The sequence below is a fragment of the Xiphophorus maculatus genome, chromosome 18 (genome assembly GCF_002775205.1).
Source record: "Xiphophorus maculatus strain JP 163 A chromosome 18, X_maculatus-5.0-male, whole genome shotgun sequence".
NCBI classification, from domain to species: Eukaryota; Metazoa; Chordata; class Actinopteri; order Cyprinodontiformes; family Poeciliidae; genus Xiphophorus; species Xiphophorus maculatus.
Genome location: NC_036460.1, coordinates 18,567,986 through 18,588,046, shown reverse-complemented (window position 1 = coordinate 18,588,046; position 20,061 = coordinate 18,567,986). Strand labels below are relative to the sequence as shown.

The 20,061-nt window shown below is 37.1% G+C and overlaps 1 protein-coding gene across 1 annotated transcript in view; it reads left to right on the top strand.

Moving 5' to 3' along the window:
* pdgfd (platelet derived growth factor D) overlaps window positions 1-14,060 on the top strand; it is a 66,823-nt gene extending 52,763 nt beyond the window's left edge. Inside the window, exons 6-7 of the mRNA XM_023350688.1 lie at window positions 4,843-5,060; window positions 9,802-14,060. Coding sequence (XP_023206456.1) covers window positions 4,843-5,060; window positions 9,802-9,930 — 347 coding nt within the window. The 3' untranslated portion in view covers window positions 9,931-14,060. The remainder of the gene's footprint in view (window positions 1-4,842; window positions 5,061-9,801) is intronic.
* Window positions 14,061-20,061: the final 6,001 nt, after the last annotated feature.

The window sequence follows — 20,061 nt, the reverse complement described above, 5'->3', positions numbered from 1 at the left end:
CACTGTTTTTGCATTATTAATGTAAGAGTTAATATGATAACTTATGTACACATTTGCAGCAGTGTTTATGTGAAAATACCAGTGTATAACCCTAGTGCTTTAGACTCCATCTCTTCCAGCTGTGCCTTTATATATTTCTCTATTGCTGTATGTCTATCTGAGTGATGTTCTGTTCCTTTGTAAATATTTGCACCTGACAGCAAATCTATTTCTATTTAATAGTAAATGTGTGTGCTCTGTTGGCATGGGAAGGATTTCTGTGCGAGGAGTATTTGCATTTTACTGTGAAGCTTTAAGCTGGGTTGGCACTTGGGTCCTTAATACACCAGTGTTGTGCTCTCTAATTGGAAGTTCAACATGTACAGCAGCACACAATCTGCCACATTCAGGAACTTAACTTTGCTTTTATTAAGGCACACAAAAATGTAGACCCATCTTTGTTTTTGCAGAGAAAGTTTGCATGAAGATAATATTAATTGGTATGCATTTGGAACACACTATTAGCTGCGTTCACAAATTCAAATCAAACCTACACAATACATATATAAGTACAAGTACACAACACTATGCACATTGATGGCAGCACAAAATAGCTAGTATTTCCTACAGTAATGTAGGGGGCAGCTTTTTCTTCATGTTGTTGCCTTTATGTGTGACAGTCTTTCCAGCCACCTTTCTTTTTTCTTTTTTTTTTAGTTCTTTTCCCTCCTACACACTTTCACGGGGTTCCACACCACTGCTCTTCTGAGATTACACTACTTTAAACAGGCACAGCTTTAGCTCTGCCTAAGCAAGGAAGCACACATGTAGACACCTATGTACAACTCTTGCAGCATCTGTCACTTCTGAAAAGATTCAACTAAACATAATAGAGGCTTCAACAAAAACTAAGAGTTTAGGAGTAACAAACACTTATTTTCATACTCCACTTTGCATTCTTTCACCACCTTTGTTATGATCATCCAAAAATGTTTATACAATTTGAAAACTTGAATAATTGTTTGGAAAAAGTTTTTTAAGGTCCTATGTTAAGTGTTGTAAGTAAACAAAAAATATATTTTTTTATTAATTAGAAAAGGATTTCACTATATCAATAAAACATGAACTTGTGATATTGTTGAAATTTGGGTTGACAATATTGATAACAAAACTCAAATTTTTCTTACTCCTCTCCTTCTTTTCCATCAAAAGGTTTCCATCACTCTTTGAAATGTAGAATCTCACCCATTAAATTATACAAACGTGTTGGCATCAAGGGCAACAAAACATTTTTCGAATGGCCAAATATAGTATTGATATGCATAGTGTGAAAATATAACACTCTAGTATTGTAGTATTTTTTAAATATATTTCAATGTACCTCAGCATTACTGCTGACCATGTCCATCACATTATGACCACTGGGTTCCCATCTGCTGATGGATACGTCCAGCAGGATGAATCACCCATGTAGCAAAATTTAAATCAACTCAAGCAGGGATAAATTTATCTTAAAAACTATTGTCTTCTAATAGGTTGTGAAATAAATTAATCCCCAAATGTTTTATAATCTCCAAGTAAAATTATCTTTTAAATGATAGACTTTTCCTCTTTTGTAAATATGTGAAGTTCTTCAGTCAGAGAACTCTTCAGAACAAACAATAAATATTCTTACCTTACGCAAACTACAGACAAGGCCAACATATACAAACTTGTATTCGACTTCCTTTCAGTCAGCTTATAGTGTAGTGGACTCTAGCTGATCATTGGGGAGTTTGATTGTCACTATAGAGGCCGATGCTCTCAAGAAAATCAATTTAAGAAAAGTTCAGTGAGCACATGCCTGTATTCAAATAGCCCCTCATTGTTTGATCCCTGAACAGCTTCAGAGTTCCTCCCTGTGGTGAAGAAGGTTCCACTTCAAAAGGATTGGTCAATTACTATGGCCTGAATGGTTGAATGTGGGGTGGGAGTGCTTGATGCACCGTTGTTGACTGTTGATGATTTTAGAACTTTTACTATTGTGTCTCTTTTTTTTTTTTTACCGTTATGTTCTACTGCAGAGATAAATGCATCAAGAGTTTCTTCTTTCTCCTTCTCACGTTCCCTATTAGGCTTCTCTGTCATCATATTACCTGCAAAGTCATAATGTTGCCTCTCAGTTGGCATCTCCATTGGTGATCAAAGATAAGACAATGAACTTTGGTAGGTCATGGCAGGAGGAATCATATTTCAGCACTTTTTCCACATAGAATGAAAACCTTGAAGCAGGAATGTGCATTCTTTGTAGTTGAGATTTCACCTGCTATCCTCTGCTTCAGTGTTTTTACATAAGTATTGGGAATGTTTTCTATAACACACAGACAAATAAGGAAAAAAAATATGACTGAGCATGCATTCCAAGTAGGGCTTGCCTTTCTTCTGCTCTTTCACTAAGGGTTTCTGCTTGAGCCAAAACAATACTAAAAATGTAATACATTACTGCCTTAAAAACAAAGATGTATTTATTTTTTCTGACAAAGCAGCTGTAGACAGATTGGGGAAGTACAAATATCCAAACATTGCAATACCGCAAACCACACTAGTTATCTTGAACTGAACCAAGACGTAGGTTTGTAGATGGACCAGAGCTTGCGTTTTTTGTCCGCATTAGCGTTCGATTGGAAAGAGAACTAGAGTTCCATTAAAGTAGACTGAACTGGAATAGAGTGAATGCTCCCTAAATCACAATCCTGGAAAAGATAGTTTAATCCCAACTGAAAGACTCCATCAATGTACATAGCATTTTGGGCATATATTAGTCTGGTTTTATAGCATTTCACAGTGCAGAAACTGCTCTTTTGAGGGTTTTATTGATATTTTTCTGTAACTAATTCTGTTAACACTGTACTTATGTTTTTCTGAAGTTTAGTCTTTATACTCAAGTTTATTTTAACAAAACTGCCTCCATCATGGTGAAGTGTAACTCGTGATGTAATTGCTGCCTTTGCTATGAAGTGTGTTGATTATTACCCTGCTCACTACAATCACAGACCACTCAGCTCTGTGCTGATTGTTCTTCTCAGGTTTCTTTTTTTTCTGTTCCATTCGTCCTTCAAAAGTTACATTAGATTATCCTTAAGAGCATTTTCACATTTTATTTGACTGATAATATGTAGTTTTTTAGGAAAACAAAACCAATTGTTGCACTTTAGTCAGTTTAGACATTTTAACTGTAGTAAGGCAGTGATAAAGACATGTTTTATCAAAGTTGATGCTTTGGAGTTCTCCCTTTTCTGACCTATCTTTTCAAATTCTCATAATATATAATTTCCATCATTGTGTCTGATCCTTTTCACCTCCCTGAAATGAGGCATGGCAGAGGGTCTTATGTAGACAAATGAGGCAATTTTGCAGCAGACTGATGACAAGAAGAAAGACCAGAATCATTAGATTGATCTTTGATGAATTAGGGCCTCTCTGCTCTGCTTCGTTTTCTGTCCAATAGTGTGTTGTCTTTCATCTACTCTTCTAACCATCCCTGCCATCCATGGTTATAGCGTTATGGCATTTGTCCTCATAACAATAAGAAGGACTTTACCTCCCAGCCATTTCATCGTATCGATTCCAGTGTACAGTATGCCTAGAGTATGCCTTCACAATGTTGGAACAGCAAGCATTTGCTTGTAGTTGCTTGTAGTTGTTGTTGTACAAAGTACAAAGTATATATATATATATGATGTTGACTGTTTTTTGTGATTATGTATATTTATCAACTTATATCAACTGAAAATAGTCTAGATAAATGTTCTCATGAATGTTCTCTTTACACCAGGGGTGCCCAAACTTTTTGAGACCAAGATCTACTTTTTCTGTCACCAGCCGGCTGAGATCTACCTCATAACACGAAGATATAAAAATTGTAAATGAAACTCTATTGACTTATTTCATATGCAAATATTCATTAGTTATAGCAGCAATATTAAAGTGATAGAAAACCTATTGCAGTTTCTTCCTCAGTGAGATTCTGACACTGGGAGGAGGTTACTGGTTTGCAACCAGAAGCTGGTTGCAAACCTGAGGCCAGCAGGTATTATTCAGTTATGGTAGATCTGAACTTTGGTCTGATGACCTCAATATGAAATTTCAGACTAATAGGAGGAACCACAGAGCACTGTTAAGATAAAAACACATCTTATGATGTTGGGATATTTTTCCTCCAACAGGATCCAGAGGAATGTAAAGTTTACACTCTGAAAACATTTTATTTATTTTTCAACACTTTATAAAATAATTCATATCAGACTCACTGACCTCCAACACACCAAACAAAATTGCTTTTGAGAAAGAATTTAGTAACAGTAGGAAGGAATGAAACTCTCTTTAGACAAGAAGAACCAACAGAGCCAGACTCCATGAAGAGATGGAAAAATTAAAGAGTAGCGTGATAGTAAAATGCTCTGCCTCTCAAACAGTACTATAAACAAAACATAAGTAAGTCTACACTGGAAGCAAAGTGAATAACATGGCACTGTGACCTATTTAAGATATGACAGACATTAATCTTTGAGATGCTTGCACAGTGTTTAGAAGATGGTGCTTAAATTATTTTCTGGGTCTCACAGAGAACAGACAAAAGGAGGGTAAAATCTTTCTTTGACTGCAGGAGGTTTGTGGGTTGATACTGGTAGTAAAATTGTAACAGAACAGAATAGAATATATTTTAGTGATTCCACAGGGGAAATTGCTTATTTGATGACAAGCTACTCCATCTATCAGCAATATAGAATTTATATTATATATATATATATATATATATATATACAAGTTGTCTTGCAGAAAATAATTAGAAACTATTCTCTGTTTTCTCTTTTAAATACCCAGTTGATCTGAATCGTCTCCATGACGATGTCAAGCGGTATAGCTGCACACCTCGGAACTACTCTGTGAACCTTCGGGAGGAGCTGAAGACCACCAACGCTGTCTTCTTCCCTCGATGTCTGCTGGTGAAACGCTGCGGAGGCAACTGTGGCTGCGGGACCAATAACTGGAACACCGGCTGTACCTGTCAGCCCTCGAAAACCACTACAAAACTACACGAGGCAGGTTCTTTTGTAATGTAAAGGTGTTAGTTGATGCACAACTCAAAGGACATAAATGTTAAATACATTTGGGACTTTTAATTGATTTTTTTTCTTCAAACTGCTCTTTTCCAGAGTGGAGTGATTGTACAGCTAACATCTGTAGCTAATTTTACAACAACAAACCGAAACACAACACATAACATAGTGGATTATCCATTATCAAAAGTCAGCATGATTTGTACAAGTTCAAATGCAGTACAGTACATACACACTCACTTATATTTGGTCAAATGACCCCTATCGAGTTTCACCTAGACCAGGTGCTTCTTGTTGCAACCAACCACCTTCTTCCACAATTCTTGTTTGATAAAACACCACTATTCATATCATAAAAGGTGGAATTTGGCTAAATTGTACGGTTTTCTCAGATAGATCTGGCTTTTAAATATATGTCATAAATGTTCAACATGGTTCAGATTGGAGCTTTGGGAAGGGTAATAGAAGGGCTTGGTGTTAGCCTGCTTTATCCACTCCTAAAAACATTTTGAGGTCTTTCTGGGACCAGCTGCTCAACATGGACTAAGCAGATGTTTTCCAGAGAGAAATGTTCTGGTTAGATTAAATAAGCAATGACCTATTTTGCCTTAATGACTCTGAGTATTTTTGGCATAGTCATGGTATTTCTACCAGAAACTTGTTGATGGCTACAGGTAGTCTGTGGTTAAGGTGGAACAATTTTAACCAAATTCTAGTGAGTGTGTATACATATATTTGAGCCTGTATATAAAATTGACTCTCATAGATTAGATAAGCCACCAATAAAACTTCAGATGTGCACCTAAGTCTTCTTTTTAAAATATATATTTTTTTGTCTATTGATTCCATCATGAAGAAAGACTGGCTCAAATATACAACTTATGCATGTGATCAGTGCTTATAAACTTCCAATAGAAATTCTTATCTCCACAATCTCCAAAAATGCCAAATCCTGAATACAAAGGAATTTCCCTGAAACCTGAGTGAAATGATGACTGATGGCTTTATCCTGCTCAACAAAAAGACTGCAGAATAAATGTATTTTGAACTTGATGCCAGCAGTGTGTTTGAAAAAAGTTGGGACAAGGTCAAAGAGAATCCCATAGAGGATGATCTGTTCTGAGGTAACGGATTCACTGCTCCATCAAACACTCACTGAATATATTTTAACCAGCAGAAACTTCTATTTTTAGATGAAAGATGGCAGACTTTAAGGAGTTAATTATCTTCAAAATATAAAATTACTAGAACAGTGGAGCAATCCAGATACATTGCTAAATTCATGGAACATGACTGAAAAGCATTGCTGAGTAGTTGTGCTCTATGGGTCTTCAGGCCATGCAGCTTTAAAAACAAACATGACTCTGAAGTGGAAATGGCCACAGGGCCCCAGGAACGCCTCTGAAAATTATTGTTAGTGAGCAGAGTTCATACGGAGCACATCCCAGCTGTCACAGGCATACAGCGTGCACATCGGACAGGTCGGCAGCGGAAATTTAAAATTCTTTTTGAAATCGAGAAGGCATCATGCTTGCTAATGAGCACGGGGACTAACAGGCCTGTTATCACAGCACAGTGAGAAGTGAACATCTGTTGTGATATATATTAAGTTACAGCAGTCCATGTGGCTTGGCTAACTTTGACATCTCCATTAACAATGAATGGGTGAGTCTCCCAGCAACATATATTGCTATCAACATGGTTCCTGTTTCAGATGAGACCCTGCTGATTTAATAAGACTACTAAATTATAATTGGTACAAATTTCATACAATCCACTGAAGATGGATTTCTGCTGTCCAACTTAATAAAAAGAAGATTGGAAAATGTAAATCATTTGAAACTACATTTTTTTATCTCCTTTTTGTGCTTAAATTGATTTAGCTATAAATAGCAGGTTTTTGTCTGAACTTTCAAAATGCTGCTGTTTTACAAACGTATCTCCATAAATTAGATGACCTTTGACAAGTTAATGTGTTTCCACAATTTGATTCAAAACACTCATATATTTTAAACATTCATTACACATACATACATAAAGTGATTGGTTGTTTCTAGTTAGCACTGGGAGAAGGCAAAGGAGCAAGATTTTATTTTTTCACAAATTATCTGCCTCATATCATACTGCCACAGCATACTGACAATTTTAACAAATATGTAAATACCAAAATTTTGTAAGAGTTGCATACTGCAGCTGTAATATTAATTAACTAAAAATAATATTCATTTAAAATATATTAATTGGCTTGTTGTTGAATTTGATCACTTAATTGTTTTGACACAACTGAGACATAATTTTAAAATATTCATATCTGAAAATACACCACTGTTTATGGAAAATTGCTATATGACTCACTTTTTGAGTGATCACTAAAATAAATTCATTTTTCTATGATATTTTAATTTGTTGAGCTGATTTTATAAATGTAAGGATTGTAGGAATGTAAAGTATAACAATATGAGTAAAAGTGTTAAACTTTTGCTTTGTTAGTAAAAAAAAACAACAACAAAAAGACAAGCAAATACCCAAACTCAATACCTGTAAATGTGTCAGTGCCCATAAAACACCTAAACAAGATCTGCTGGTGAACATTCATCAGGATTTTCAAACATGTGCTTCTATTTAACTTTTATTCACACTTGAGTGAATTTCTCAGAGCGCCTTAAAAAGATGGCGAGAGAGTAGGAGACCATGTAAAAGAAGAAATATATTGAGGCGCTCAATGTGGGAGGAGAAGGAAGAAGAAGCTGAGCGTGTAGAGGCCGGCGCTGCATCAACAGCAAAAGCAACAGTGCACCAGTCTGGCTCTTTCTCTCTGCTTCTCATTTCCTTCCAGTCATTCCATCTTCTGAGCATTCTATCTTCCATCCCCTTCTCCCTCTCCTTTCATTCTTCCCAATTCCCATTTTCAATTTGTCCCTTTGCAATGCACCATTCTTGCTTTTTAAGCCTGTCATTCATTTCTTTTCTCTCGCTTCCCTCCATTTCTTTGTGCCTTTGTTCTCCTATAGCTTCATTATTGAAACGTGGTCCACAGGGCTCTTTTTCAGCCTTAGGCTCTTCTCAGAGTTAAAAACCACACAATAGGAATTTAGACAAAAGTGGGATTTGGGATTGTAATTGTTCTCTGTCTGTGAGTGTGTTAGCATGTAAATGTGTGGAATACAGTCAAAAAATGTGCAAGCATGAAAGAAGACCATTTGCCCGGATGAACAGTCAGATTTCGTATCTTCATGAATATTTTTCTGCTATGAATTTTTTGTGTGTCTGATGGGCAGCTTCTTCTGGATTTCTTGGTCTCATTGTGGATCTGTTACTGCTTCCTTTAGCAGCTACTACCAAAGGAAACAGCAACTGCGACACACAAGTATTACCGACACTGCAGCTTCTGTGCTGGGAAATCACACACACACACACACACACACACCCACCAATTCCTTCATCCAGCCGTGTTAAATAAATTCACTGCGTCACTTATGGACGCAGCAGCAACAATCGTTGGGAGTTGTTGCTGCTGTTGCCTCGCAGCCAGATGGTACTGGATTCAAACCTTTGGACAGGGACTTTCTTTGATGAGTTGCATGTTCTCCCTGTTCATACATGGGGTTTTTCCAGTCTCATACCTCCTATTCAAAAACCTTTCATTCTAACCTACCTTAACGTGTGCGCATGCAGGGTTGTCTGTCTGCCTTATGATGGAGCAGCATCTGACCAGTTTTTTGTTTTATAGAGTAATCTCTAAGCACATTTATGTTTCTTTGTAGCTTCAGGGTTTCCTTTCTGTGCCATGTATTTGTTGGAAATATTCATTTTTTATTGAGATCCCTTGGGACCTTCTCCTGTTTTCCAACAAAAACAAAATAACAAAAACACAACCTGGAAATAAGAAGAAACGAACGAGTGATAAAATACAGGATTTCCAGCATAGCTTGTTATTTTCAGCTGTCGGGGTGGTTGTTGTACCCCACATTTGTCCATCCTTATCTGTTTAACTCTTTTTAAAGTAGAATAGCTGCAGCATATTCTGTAACACACAATTACTGAACATATCGCCAGATCACTCTAAGACGTTTTCTTATATGTGATAGTATTTTTAATACACCAAATCCCTTTTGAAACCTCTTACAGGTGTCCAAGTTAAAGGTTGTCAGCATTGCTCCCATCCTCTGGAGTAAAGTTATTTCCTCCCCTACACTGCTTGGTCAGTGGTGTTTGATGGATCCTTGCCCACACTGCAGATAAATCTGGTGTCTCAGAGCACAACTGTAACAGTGTCCTAATGTCATTTCTGATGAGTAAGAGAGAGAAAACCTCTCTGTCCACCGTGGGTAGCTGTCTGTCTGAGAGAGGAGTGTGATGCACATAGAGGGGTTGGGACCAACCACTCTGTCCCTCTGACCACAAGAGTGATAGACAAGCCCACCTGGCACAAAGTCTGTAAGGACTCTGTTGAATGCAGCCAGCCAGACGCTTCACTTATAGATCAGCCTACTAACTTTACATTATATGATAAGTAGAAAATATATCCATTCTCCTGCACGATGTGTCAAAATCTAACCTTTTGGCAACTTGCTCCTTTATTTGAGTCTTTTGCTGAAAAAATTCACAGGCATTCTTTCTAATTAAATAATTCAAGAGATTTAGTTGCATAGTCATAGTGCGTTCTGTTTGGCTCAGTTGTTAAGTTTTCATCCATTTTTATCTCTTCCTTTGTCTCCTGTAGGTGCTGAAGTATGCCCCAGAGACCACTCCGTACCAGTACCAGCAGCGGGTGCGCTGGGTTATTGATGAAATTTTCCTCTCGCATCATGAAATGTGCGAATGTGCGTGTCCGCTGCAGCCTCCTCGCTGAGACACTGATTCCGGCTCTTGCATTTAGAACTGATGGATGAATTATTTTCCCTGTTTTGCAATAGACTCTATATCCCAAACAACACCGCTGACAAACATGCAGCAGAAAAGAGGGCAACAATCTGACTGATGCACTGCAGCTTGCATTGTACAAAATGACATTTGCTTCAGAAAGTAAATGACTTTCTCTGAGCATAGATTGCTTTCTTCCTTTAGAAGTGGACAAAAGTTTCCGATGAGACAATTTCTCATATTTCTTTAAGCCTTCTCTGTTCATACCAAATCTTAACTCAATGTACTGTGTCTTACAGGAGTATTAAAACCCTTCAACCTTTGTCACATTTTTGTCACATTAGAACCAGGAATTTCAATTTGTTTTTGGAGATTTTATGTGATAAATCAAGACAAATTATAATTCTACAGTAAAAGGAAAAGGACACATATGTTTCTATTTTATACTTAATAATCAGAAAAATTCCTACTGAGTCTGATGAAACCTGAACAGCACCCCCACAGTATGATGTTGCCACCGCCATGTATCACTATGGGTTTTTAGGGTAATGTGTTTTACTCTTTTTATAATTACCAAAGTTTCTTCTTCCAAATAGTTGCCGTGTCCCAAACATACATTGGATGAGCTACAAACGGGGCATCTTGTGACTTTGTTTTTCAACAATGGCTTTTTTCTTGCAATTCTACGATAAGGGTCAGATTTGAGATTGTTTAACTAATTGTTGTCCTGTTGACAGATTATCCCATCTAAAGTGTGGATCTCTTCTCTACTCTTTCCGTCTCTGGTTATTGCTCTCCATTCCCAGCCTTTCAGCTTTGATGGACAGTCATGTCTTGGTAGGTTTATGGTTGTCTAACATCATTTTGAAATGATGAGTCAAACAGTTCTCCTTGGAACGTTGCTTGGAGTATTGTACCTGACAATTAAAAAGGGATATATTTATCTATGCCACAGATTTTATCTCCTTCCTATTCTTTAATTTCCCTTCCTCCCCAAACTACACAGTACCTTTTGTGGGTGTAATGGTTGTGGAAAGACAAAATGTGTAAAAGAAAATTAAGGGGTGTGAATATGTCGGTTTAAACTGAATAATGTTTTTCTTTAAAAGGAAACAGAAAAAAACACATTTGAAAGAAATTAACTGTGTTGAAAGTTACTTTAGGTTTCAAATGGCTTTACTAGTTGCCAATCTGACTTAAGTGAAACTAAATCTACCCAGTGAACTCTTTACGCTTTCTGGGTTTTCCTTTGTTTCATGTTTATGCATTTGCAGGGTTTTGTGTTTAATGACTGTTTCGAGGAACTTCATGCAAATCCTTTGCCAGGAGGAGGCTGAAATGAGTGAATGAGAGGAAGAAGGAGGGAGGGAGAAAGTTTACACCAAAATAACACATTGCTAGTTGTGAAATTAGGCAAACTAGAACCCTTCATGTCTGAATTTTACAAATTTCACACAAACATGAAGTACAAAAACATTCACTCTAGGGAATTTTAGGCTCAAAACCAATACATATGTGCAAAGTGTGGCTTTATTTTGCTCAAATTTAATTCAAATGTTCCCCTTGACTTTGTGTGTCGGTCAGTTCATTCACCCCAGAACACTCATTCCCTTCATCACTCACCTTATAAGACATCAAAGAAAGCATCAGATCACGCTGCAGGGCCAAGCCCATTTTCATTCCTGAGCTTTCCTGGCATTCCGGCTGCTAAGCGAAATCCTGCTGCAGCGGATAAAGCTGTGAACCTCGGACCCCAAACACATTGCAGAGGAAAGAGAGCTGGAAACTCAGGAAGAGCAACAGAGAGGAAGTTTTTTTCTAAAGGTGTCTGAACAGTCAGAACGTCTATTTGTAGATTAGCAGTATTTCAGGGTGAGACACTTTCTGCACAAATAAGAGCAAGCCTCCTGTGAAAATACAATTAATACTTGAATGTGTGCGTGTGTCAGTCTAATAGCTCAGGAAGAGACCCTTTTGTTTTAAAAGGTGGAGGGTTATGAACAGTCTGTGAGAGTTGGCAGCAGCTGCGGAAATGTGAATGGTCAGCGTGTGCAAGGTGTGTGCATGATATCAAACCAGTCAGTAGCAGCAAAACAGTGTACTGTTTGCAAAACTGAGCAAATATCTATAAATGTGGTAAACTGTTCATCTGTCACTTTTCTTCTAACCTCTCCCATTCCTCCTTCCTAACACACAGGCTCATGTGCAGGCTGGATTTCAACAGAGAAAATTAGATTTCACATGCTACCTCACCTCTAAAAGCTGAAAAACATAAGAGCTTGACATAGAAATGGTTCTGCAGTCAGACTGTAACCCAATCAGTGCAGGGGGTTTGCATGCATGTGTGTGATGCAAGACACGGCTGTTAAGATCCTGGACATTTAATACTTTAATGTTGCCAGTTGGCCAGTAGTCACGTTTTTAGGTAATTTATACCAGGCAACACTGATAAACAAGTGTGGGTTAATTTATTGGCTCCCCTTATAGGGATGTGTGTAAATCCTCTCTGTGTTTCATTTTATTCTGATGGTGAAAAGTTTAGACAACTACAACTTTTAAAATGAGTACAGTTATTCTGTTGATAAGAAAACAAGCACAGGTGGTTGATACAAATGGAAATTTTATTTTAAATAAAGTTCTAAACTTTCACAGTTGTCAAATTAAAAATGGAAAATATTTGATAAAACACTATTTCTCTTTAATATTTTTTTTTCTTATGTTTACTTTTTCTTTCATTTAAATTTCATAGCAAATAGGACCAGAGACATCCAGTAAGGGCAACTCATTCATTGAAGTTAATGAAATACAGTAAGTGTTTGAACGCATTTTTGTTCGGGTTTTTTTTTTTTTCCTAAAAAGCTTAAACTTAGTGTCATCTGATCAAAGCACACAGTCCAAGTTACAGTCCAACTAGAATTTAAGTTTATGAACTTTGGACAGGTGAGCGTTATTCTGCTGCGTCTCCCATCAGAAATCATCTAATGGCTGTTATGGAGACTTTGTGACCCCAAGGTGACACTCCGTGCTGCTAACAGGAAGCTTTGAAGATTGAAGATTGAAGATTTGTACCTCCCTTATCGTCTTGCTCGATGTGTAGTGACAAGATAAATATGGTTCCTGGTCCAGCTTAATGCCAACTGGCTGGAAGAAACTGGCCTCTATGTCACCTCACATTTCGAGGGAATCAGGAAGTGAGGAACTCTTAGCAAACAGTCTAAAGAAAAGAAAATCTGACTACTATATTTATTACAAACAAAATATAACGATTGTAAATATATGTGCAAGAATTATTTGTATTCAAATTAAAAGTTGTATTACTTGACTTTTTTTTTTTCAATTTGAGATTATGGTGCTAGAATAATCGTAATATTTCTAAGAGGCGGCAACAAATGTGTCTATATCTGAATACACGTGTGTTGCATTTAAAAATGAAGGGGAAACTCAACGTTTATGAAAGGGACCAAACATTCCCCTGTATGCAGCAAATTGTTTATGCATGACTTTGCTTTTAACTCTAGAAGGAAAAAGAAAGACTGATTGGGGTAAATTAGTGTATCAATGTCAATAAAATATCTGGACATTTTATTGATGACACTAAAAAGAAATATTTTACACAACCTAAAGAGTAAATGAATGCAATCAATTGCAAATGTATGCATTGTAAAAATATGTGAGTGGATGTGTGTGTGCATCCTGTGTCTGCCACTTTCTTTGTGTTAACAGCACATTCCATTGTTAGCTCCAAAGTGACGCTTTTCTTTTAACAGATAAGAGGTTTTGTTTTCTCACACAGTTCCTTACAGAAACCTTCACACATTCATTTGGTTCACTTACGACAAGTAACGGAATCAGTGCCACACAGTTTTACTTTTTAAACAGATTTATTCCAATATTATTTTACTTATGTGCAATCAGATGACTGTGCTGTTGTCAACTCAGAGAAAGTTTCTGATGTCAGATTGGCAAAACAAAATAGTCAATGTCCTTTGTTGCATTGTGAAAAAAAATTATAATAATGACCAAACTCTATGCTTCACTTCAGTAATTTATTGTTTCTTTCTGTTTTGTTTTATTAAAATATCAGCTGGCTAGTTTTGATAAATAAAATATTTGAGACGGCACCGTGTCCAGTTCTTTGTTTTATTTCTAAAAACTGTTTTTGCAAACAAAATTGGAGAAGCTCCAAGTTTAAACATGAGAGCAGGGAGAAAGTAAGAAGATATAGAGCAACAGATGTGGCGTAATGACACAGAGACTCGTCTGTTGCTTAGGTGTCAAAGACCTACTCACACAGTCGACAGAGAACAAAGATCACCACGGTTATCCAAAAATTTACTCATGTGTTATCTACCAGCTTCTGGTTTAGGAAGGGTGGAATAATGAAGAAGTTTACTCTTTGTAATCTGAGAAAGGGAATTTATTGCAAGTGTTGTGACTGATTGGATCCTTTGAGCTGCTACCAGTTCAGTCAGATACATTAGATCTGGGTTCAGATAAGATTGTGAAACTACAGTATATCAAAAAAAACTTATGTTTTATAAACAGTAATTAAGTTGGTGTTAAATTAGCATTTTTTTTCTGGTAACAAACTGCCACAAAGTATAAATCAGGTTTTTACTTTAGTGTCGAATGTCTGTTTTAGAATACATTCACCACCAATGACAAAAAAACATTTTCACTTTTCTGCAAAATTCAGCAACTGCACATGTAGATAGATAAGGCAGTTCAATGTTTCGTAAACAGCGAGTCCGAGCAGAGACTAAGTCTGAGCGGGAGGAGAAGTTTTGAGTACAAGCATTACAAGTTTTGAGAAGAAAGATATAAAGTTCTGCTTTCAAAATAAAAAGTGAGCAAAAGTATTAAATGTTTTGAGAACAAAAGATATGAAATTCTGCTTTCAGACTGAAAATGTGTGCTCTTGGATTATGGCAGAAAAATACCTCCATAGCCCTGCCTGTGTTGCACTGAAGGTAAAACGAAATCTGAGGGTTTTGGCCAGAGATTAAAGAGGCAAGAATAAAAGGTCAAGGTCCCAAGATAGTACCCTTCTCAAATATGAGGTGAAACAAACAGCATGTGCTTATTGTCAAGAATGCACAATTGTTTGGTTTTTTTTATTCTGACAGTACATAACCGTGTATTATGGTCCCTTTGTTTTGCATTTCTATGCATACACAGTCAATCTGCATTTTGAATCAGATGTTGAAATAAAGCATAAAGTACATACAAAATGCTCCAAACATCAATATTTATCTGATTTCACTATAGATTATTGTGTCAAAGACTGATTTAAATAAATGTCCTATGTTACCAGATTAATGGACTGTTTATGGTGTCTCTTGAAGTGTGTGGATGTTGTGCTACTTAGACACTGAAACGTCAGCCAAAAACATCTGCATTTTGTCATTTTTTAGATTCGGTTCTTTTTGCCAATTTGTTGCCATTTTTCAGACAAAATTCCTTTTCATTACGAATAGCTATCAGAACTCCTAATATAGACAGCACCTGTGGTTTCTGAAGAGTGTTTTGTTTTTAGTAAGCAGCTAATTTAACAAGACTGTCCAACTGAAGGACATGAAACAATGTGTACTGTTGCAAAAGTTAGCAGATCTTCAAGCTGATCCACAATCCTTGTGCAATTTTAGGGATAAATGAAGGTTCATATTTACCCCAGTTTATGCAAATTGTGTTCAGTGGGTTAGAACATCTGCCTCACTGGCAACCAATTTGAAACGGCACACTGAATTGAAGCCTGTCGAGAGCCTTGGAAAATACCTGCAAGCAACAGATAAAAACAACACACCATTATAAAAGTGTACCTTGGGAGAGCAGCTGTGACATTAACTCAGAATTACATTTGTAATGCTCTGGTTAAGAAGGCCTCCTCTAAAAAAATAAAAGAACCAAGAGATAAATGATAGACTATGAGGTCCCCCTTGAAAACAAAGAAGGATCAAAAAATAAAAGAGTAGTCTACAACAAAATAAATAAAACCATCTCTAATTTCCTAATCTTTTCCAAAAAGATAGTTTCTAGTAAACTTTTAAGACTCAATGATCAGAAGTTTTTCTTTCTGAGATTTTGAAGGTTTCTCAGAGACTTTGGGCACAATACTTTTACTTAGGTGTTGACAGCTGAATGTATAGAATGTCATATATAAAAAATAAAGAAAAATGGACAAATGTTCTACCATAGTAGCTACAGTTTATCCCTTATCTTCAACCCACTCCAAAGATTCCCTATCAAATTCAAGTCAGAACTCTGACTGGGTCACTCAAAAACATTAATGTTACTTTCAGTCAGAAGAAACGTTTTGGTTAAATTAAAAGATTACTTTGGGATTGGCAGGTGGTGTAGCAGTAGAGCAGGCGACACCAAACAGAGGCTAGTACTTGATGTCACTAGTGTTCAGCTTCTAACTTGGGACATTTGCTGTCTGTCTTTTCCCTCTTCTCTCTGCCCATATCCTGTCTGATTACCGTAAATAAAGGCCTTTAGATGAAAAAAGAATAAACCCAGGTTTTGAAAAGAAGGGGCCATATATTTAAAACAGCTCTCACTTTTTAAAATGCCAACACTCCCAGCCTTAGCATTGTACCCATGCATTTTTCTACATTTCTCAAGGCTGTTTCCTGTCTTTTTTGTTGCTGTGACAACCCTTCCTGTGCTGTTATCATGACGCAGCAGTCTCCCACATACAGCCAGACAGCCACATCCCACAGTCTACCAACAAGCTAGACATTTGTCCATCTGACACCCATCACTGAGCTCCCCCCCCCCCCCCCCCCCCCCCCCACAGAACAGAAATTCAACAAAGCAAAGTAGACTCTTGAGTCTAGAGGGAGCAGAGCAAGACTGAATACAAAACACACATGGAGGCAAACAGGAGTGATCAGCATGAAGATTGAGGTTTAAAAGTGGAGCAAACAAAGAACAAGACAGTAGGGAGAGGGAGATCAATCAGAAAAAAAGGTCAGCAAGAGTTGGGTTATGTTGTTTATTTGAACTCATCATTCAGAAGGGCTTGTACTATGTCTGTTGGCAGCTTCTTATCTTTTCCTTGTAGTCCAGAAAATATACTTTATATACCACTCATTTGTCCTGCAGAATATCCTGCCCTCAGGTTGGGATCTTATTCTTCCTAAACTTGCACACGTTTGTACGTAGTCATTGAAGCTCCCCTGGTCTTCATTACTGAATAATCTCACCGATGCACTCAGCCTTTCCTGCACTTCATGCTGGTATCCTGCTGTTATTTCCATCCATGACTTACTTCAGAATGAAGTATTTAAGTATCTTTTCCCTCTCAGGCTCAAAATACTCTTGGCTTTTCTAATCAGTAAACTGAGGTTACCTGGGCAACAAAGAAATGAAAACATGAAGAGCACGAGAAATTAGTGTTTCTCAACCAGCATATATTATTTTAAATGTGCTCTGTTACATTTGTCATTTCCTCTAAAAACATCTTTGATACTCAGACCTAGAACCTTAAAAATATAGTAACAAATCAACCATGAATCAATTCCAGAGACATTCTCATATTCACAGACAGCACTGCATATTTATTACATGTTGACATGATCTGTGCAGGTGCAAATCACAATTATAAATCATGAAGACAGAAATGCATTTTTGACTAACAAGTCAGTACTGTCAAAAACTTCTAGCGCTGAAAGCGTACAAATATTTCAGTTAGGTGCAGTTGCCTCTTAAAATACAGATATTTATACTTGCACAGCCTCAACAGCACATATAAATTATTTTAATTTATTGAAATTAAGTGGACTGCATATAAACTGTGCAATTTAGTTCAATTCAGCTTGTTGTCAGTCAGAACTGAGGTATATTTGTTGTGAAAAATGGGTGGTTGAAAAAAGTTTTGCCAAAAGCATGAGATAATGTAGGGTGGAGAGATTTTTGTGTTTAATTAGCATGGACAACATTTGAAACGAGAAGAAAAGAAAAATCTGAATGGATGATGGATCCAACGAGTTGGGAGTTATTCCTGACTTGAGTTGAAGAAAAGCAATGAAAGACGTTTTTGGAGAAGAGAAGACAGAGTTAAACAGAGAAAAGGCTCAAAAATAAAAAAAATAAATAAAAATTCAGACACAGAGAGAAAAGGCGACACATGGACAGATGATGAGGAGGTGGAGGAGAGCCGATGAAGTCACTGAGGCGTGTAGAAAAGAGTGGTGAGAATATGACCCTCAACTGAGACACGATGTAGCAAGACAGCAATGGTCTACATCACCAACACGGGAGGGTTACTGTCAATCTGGCAGGCTGTTTTTGTCCCCAATCAGAGGCTGATTTCCATCATGAGAGATAGCATTCCTCTCTATGACAGCTTAATGTTGCACAATTTCCACCAAACAATAGCAATGGCAACAAAATTGCTTTTCCCCCCTTTACTGGGATGTTTCCATGGATAAGAAGCAAAGACTACAGATGCAGATTTCACTCAGATGATTTTGACCTCACTTCTGTCAGAAGTCCTTCGTATGTCTGAGTCTAACATTTCAACCCGTCATCATTTAAACTTCTCACATTTTGTCACTTTACTGCCACAAACATCAATTCGACTACTACTGTGTACTTTGAATATTAATGCACATCATAATTTTCTTTCTTTTTTTTTTGCATGTGAAAGAATTTTATAAACATGCATCACTTTATTTCTTCTTCACACTTAAGCACTTCTTTGTCAGTCAGTCACATAAAATCAAAATTAAATTCACTGGCATCTGTGGTTCTAGTGAGGAAGAAAATATGTAGAGGTTCAAGAAAACCAAACACTTTTGCAAAGCACTATATTTTATAACCACTGAACCACACACAGATATAAGCAGTCACCCATCTACAACACCCACACCATTATTCTTGTGTTCGCCACAAACCTCAGGTCCTTCATCCCTGTCCCTCGCTCCCATCCTACCCTTCTTTCACCCTACATTATAGAACAGCTTTCATTTAGGTATGAATATTAGATATTTTTCCTGAATTATAGAAAACGACCGTAAGTGAGGAATATGCAGAGATAGTGATAAAAAGGAGCGCTGTACTTGTCGGTCTTCACCCGCACTTTCAAAATAGTCCAATAAAAATGACATTCTCAGATCCAAACTGTTCCATTAAATAAATGATTAATATAAAGTGCAAGCAAAGAGGTGAGATATCTGTCTCTCTCTCTGAGCTGTTTTGCATCAAAGACAATAAAACTGCAGGATTTCTTCATATTTCTGACTGATAGTCTACAGAGGCAGGTTAGTGTGTACTCAGAGCGAAAATATGTTATAGCTGTTCTCTTGTTTGGGATATTTCACCCAAGTTGGCTTTAGGATGCATTCGCTGATGAATTATACCTGGAATGAAGACAAGCAACAGTTTATTCCTTAAAAGTGCCTGGTGTTAGAAAGAAAATTTATGGCAGCATCATATTGGCAACTGAACAGAGCAAGGAGACCTCTGAAAGACAATAAGGAGGAGAGTCCAGGAAGAAACAACAATAAAAGCCCAGAGGCACCAGACTTACTTTAATTTGATGAAAGTGGTTCAGCTTACGCCGTGTGTGTGATCTTGTATTTGATACATTGTATCATTTTCCTAATACATACTACATGGTAGGGACCAATCGTTCCTTATGGGACCCGAAGCCAGTGTCCCATAAGAAGATGTGCTGTGTTTGTGTTAGGGGCTAGGTATAGGACTAATGTATGAATTGAGCTTAAGTCAAGTTTAGGATTAGGCATGCAGTGGTAATGGTTAAGTTTAGGATAAGTGTCACAGTTGGGCTATAGAAATGAATGAAAAATGAATGGAAGAGTAAGTTCTTGTGAAAGTAGACGTGTGTGTGTGTGGGGGGGGGTTGCGTGTGTGTGTGTGTGTGTGTGTGGCCTTGTTTTTGATACAATCTAAGGATTCTTCCTTTATTTACTTGAAGTACCTGGTGCATAGGTGGAATGAGTTTTTCCTTGTACTTTCATTATTATTCCGGTGACTTTTGCAGTCAAAGAAATGTATTCCAACAAAAGCAGTAATAAAAAAAATCATAGACAAACAAATGCGCAGAGAGAAATACAGTTGACACTGTCAGTAGATTACACTATTTAACCTAACT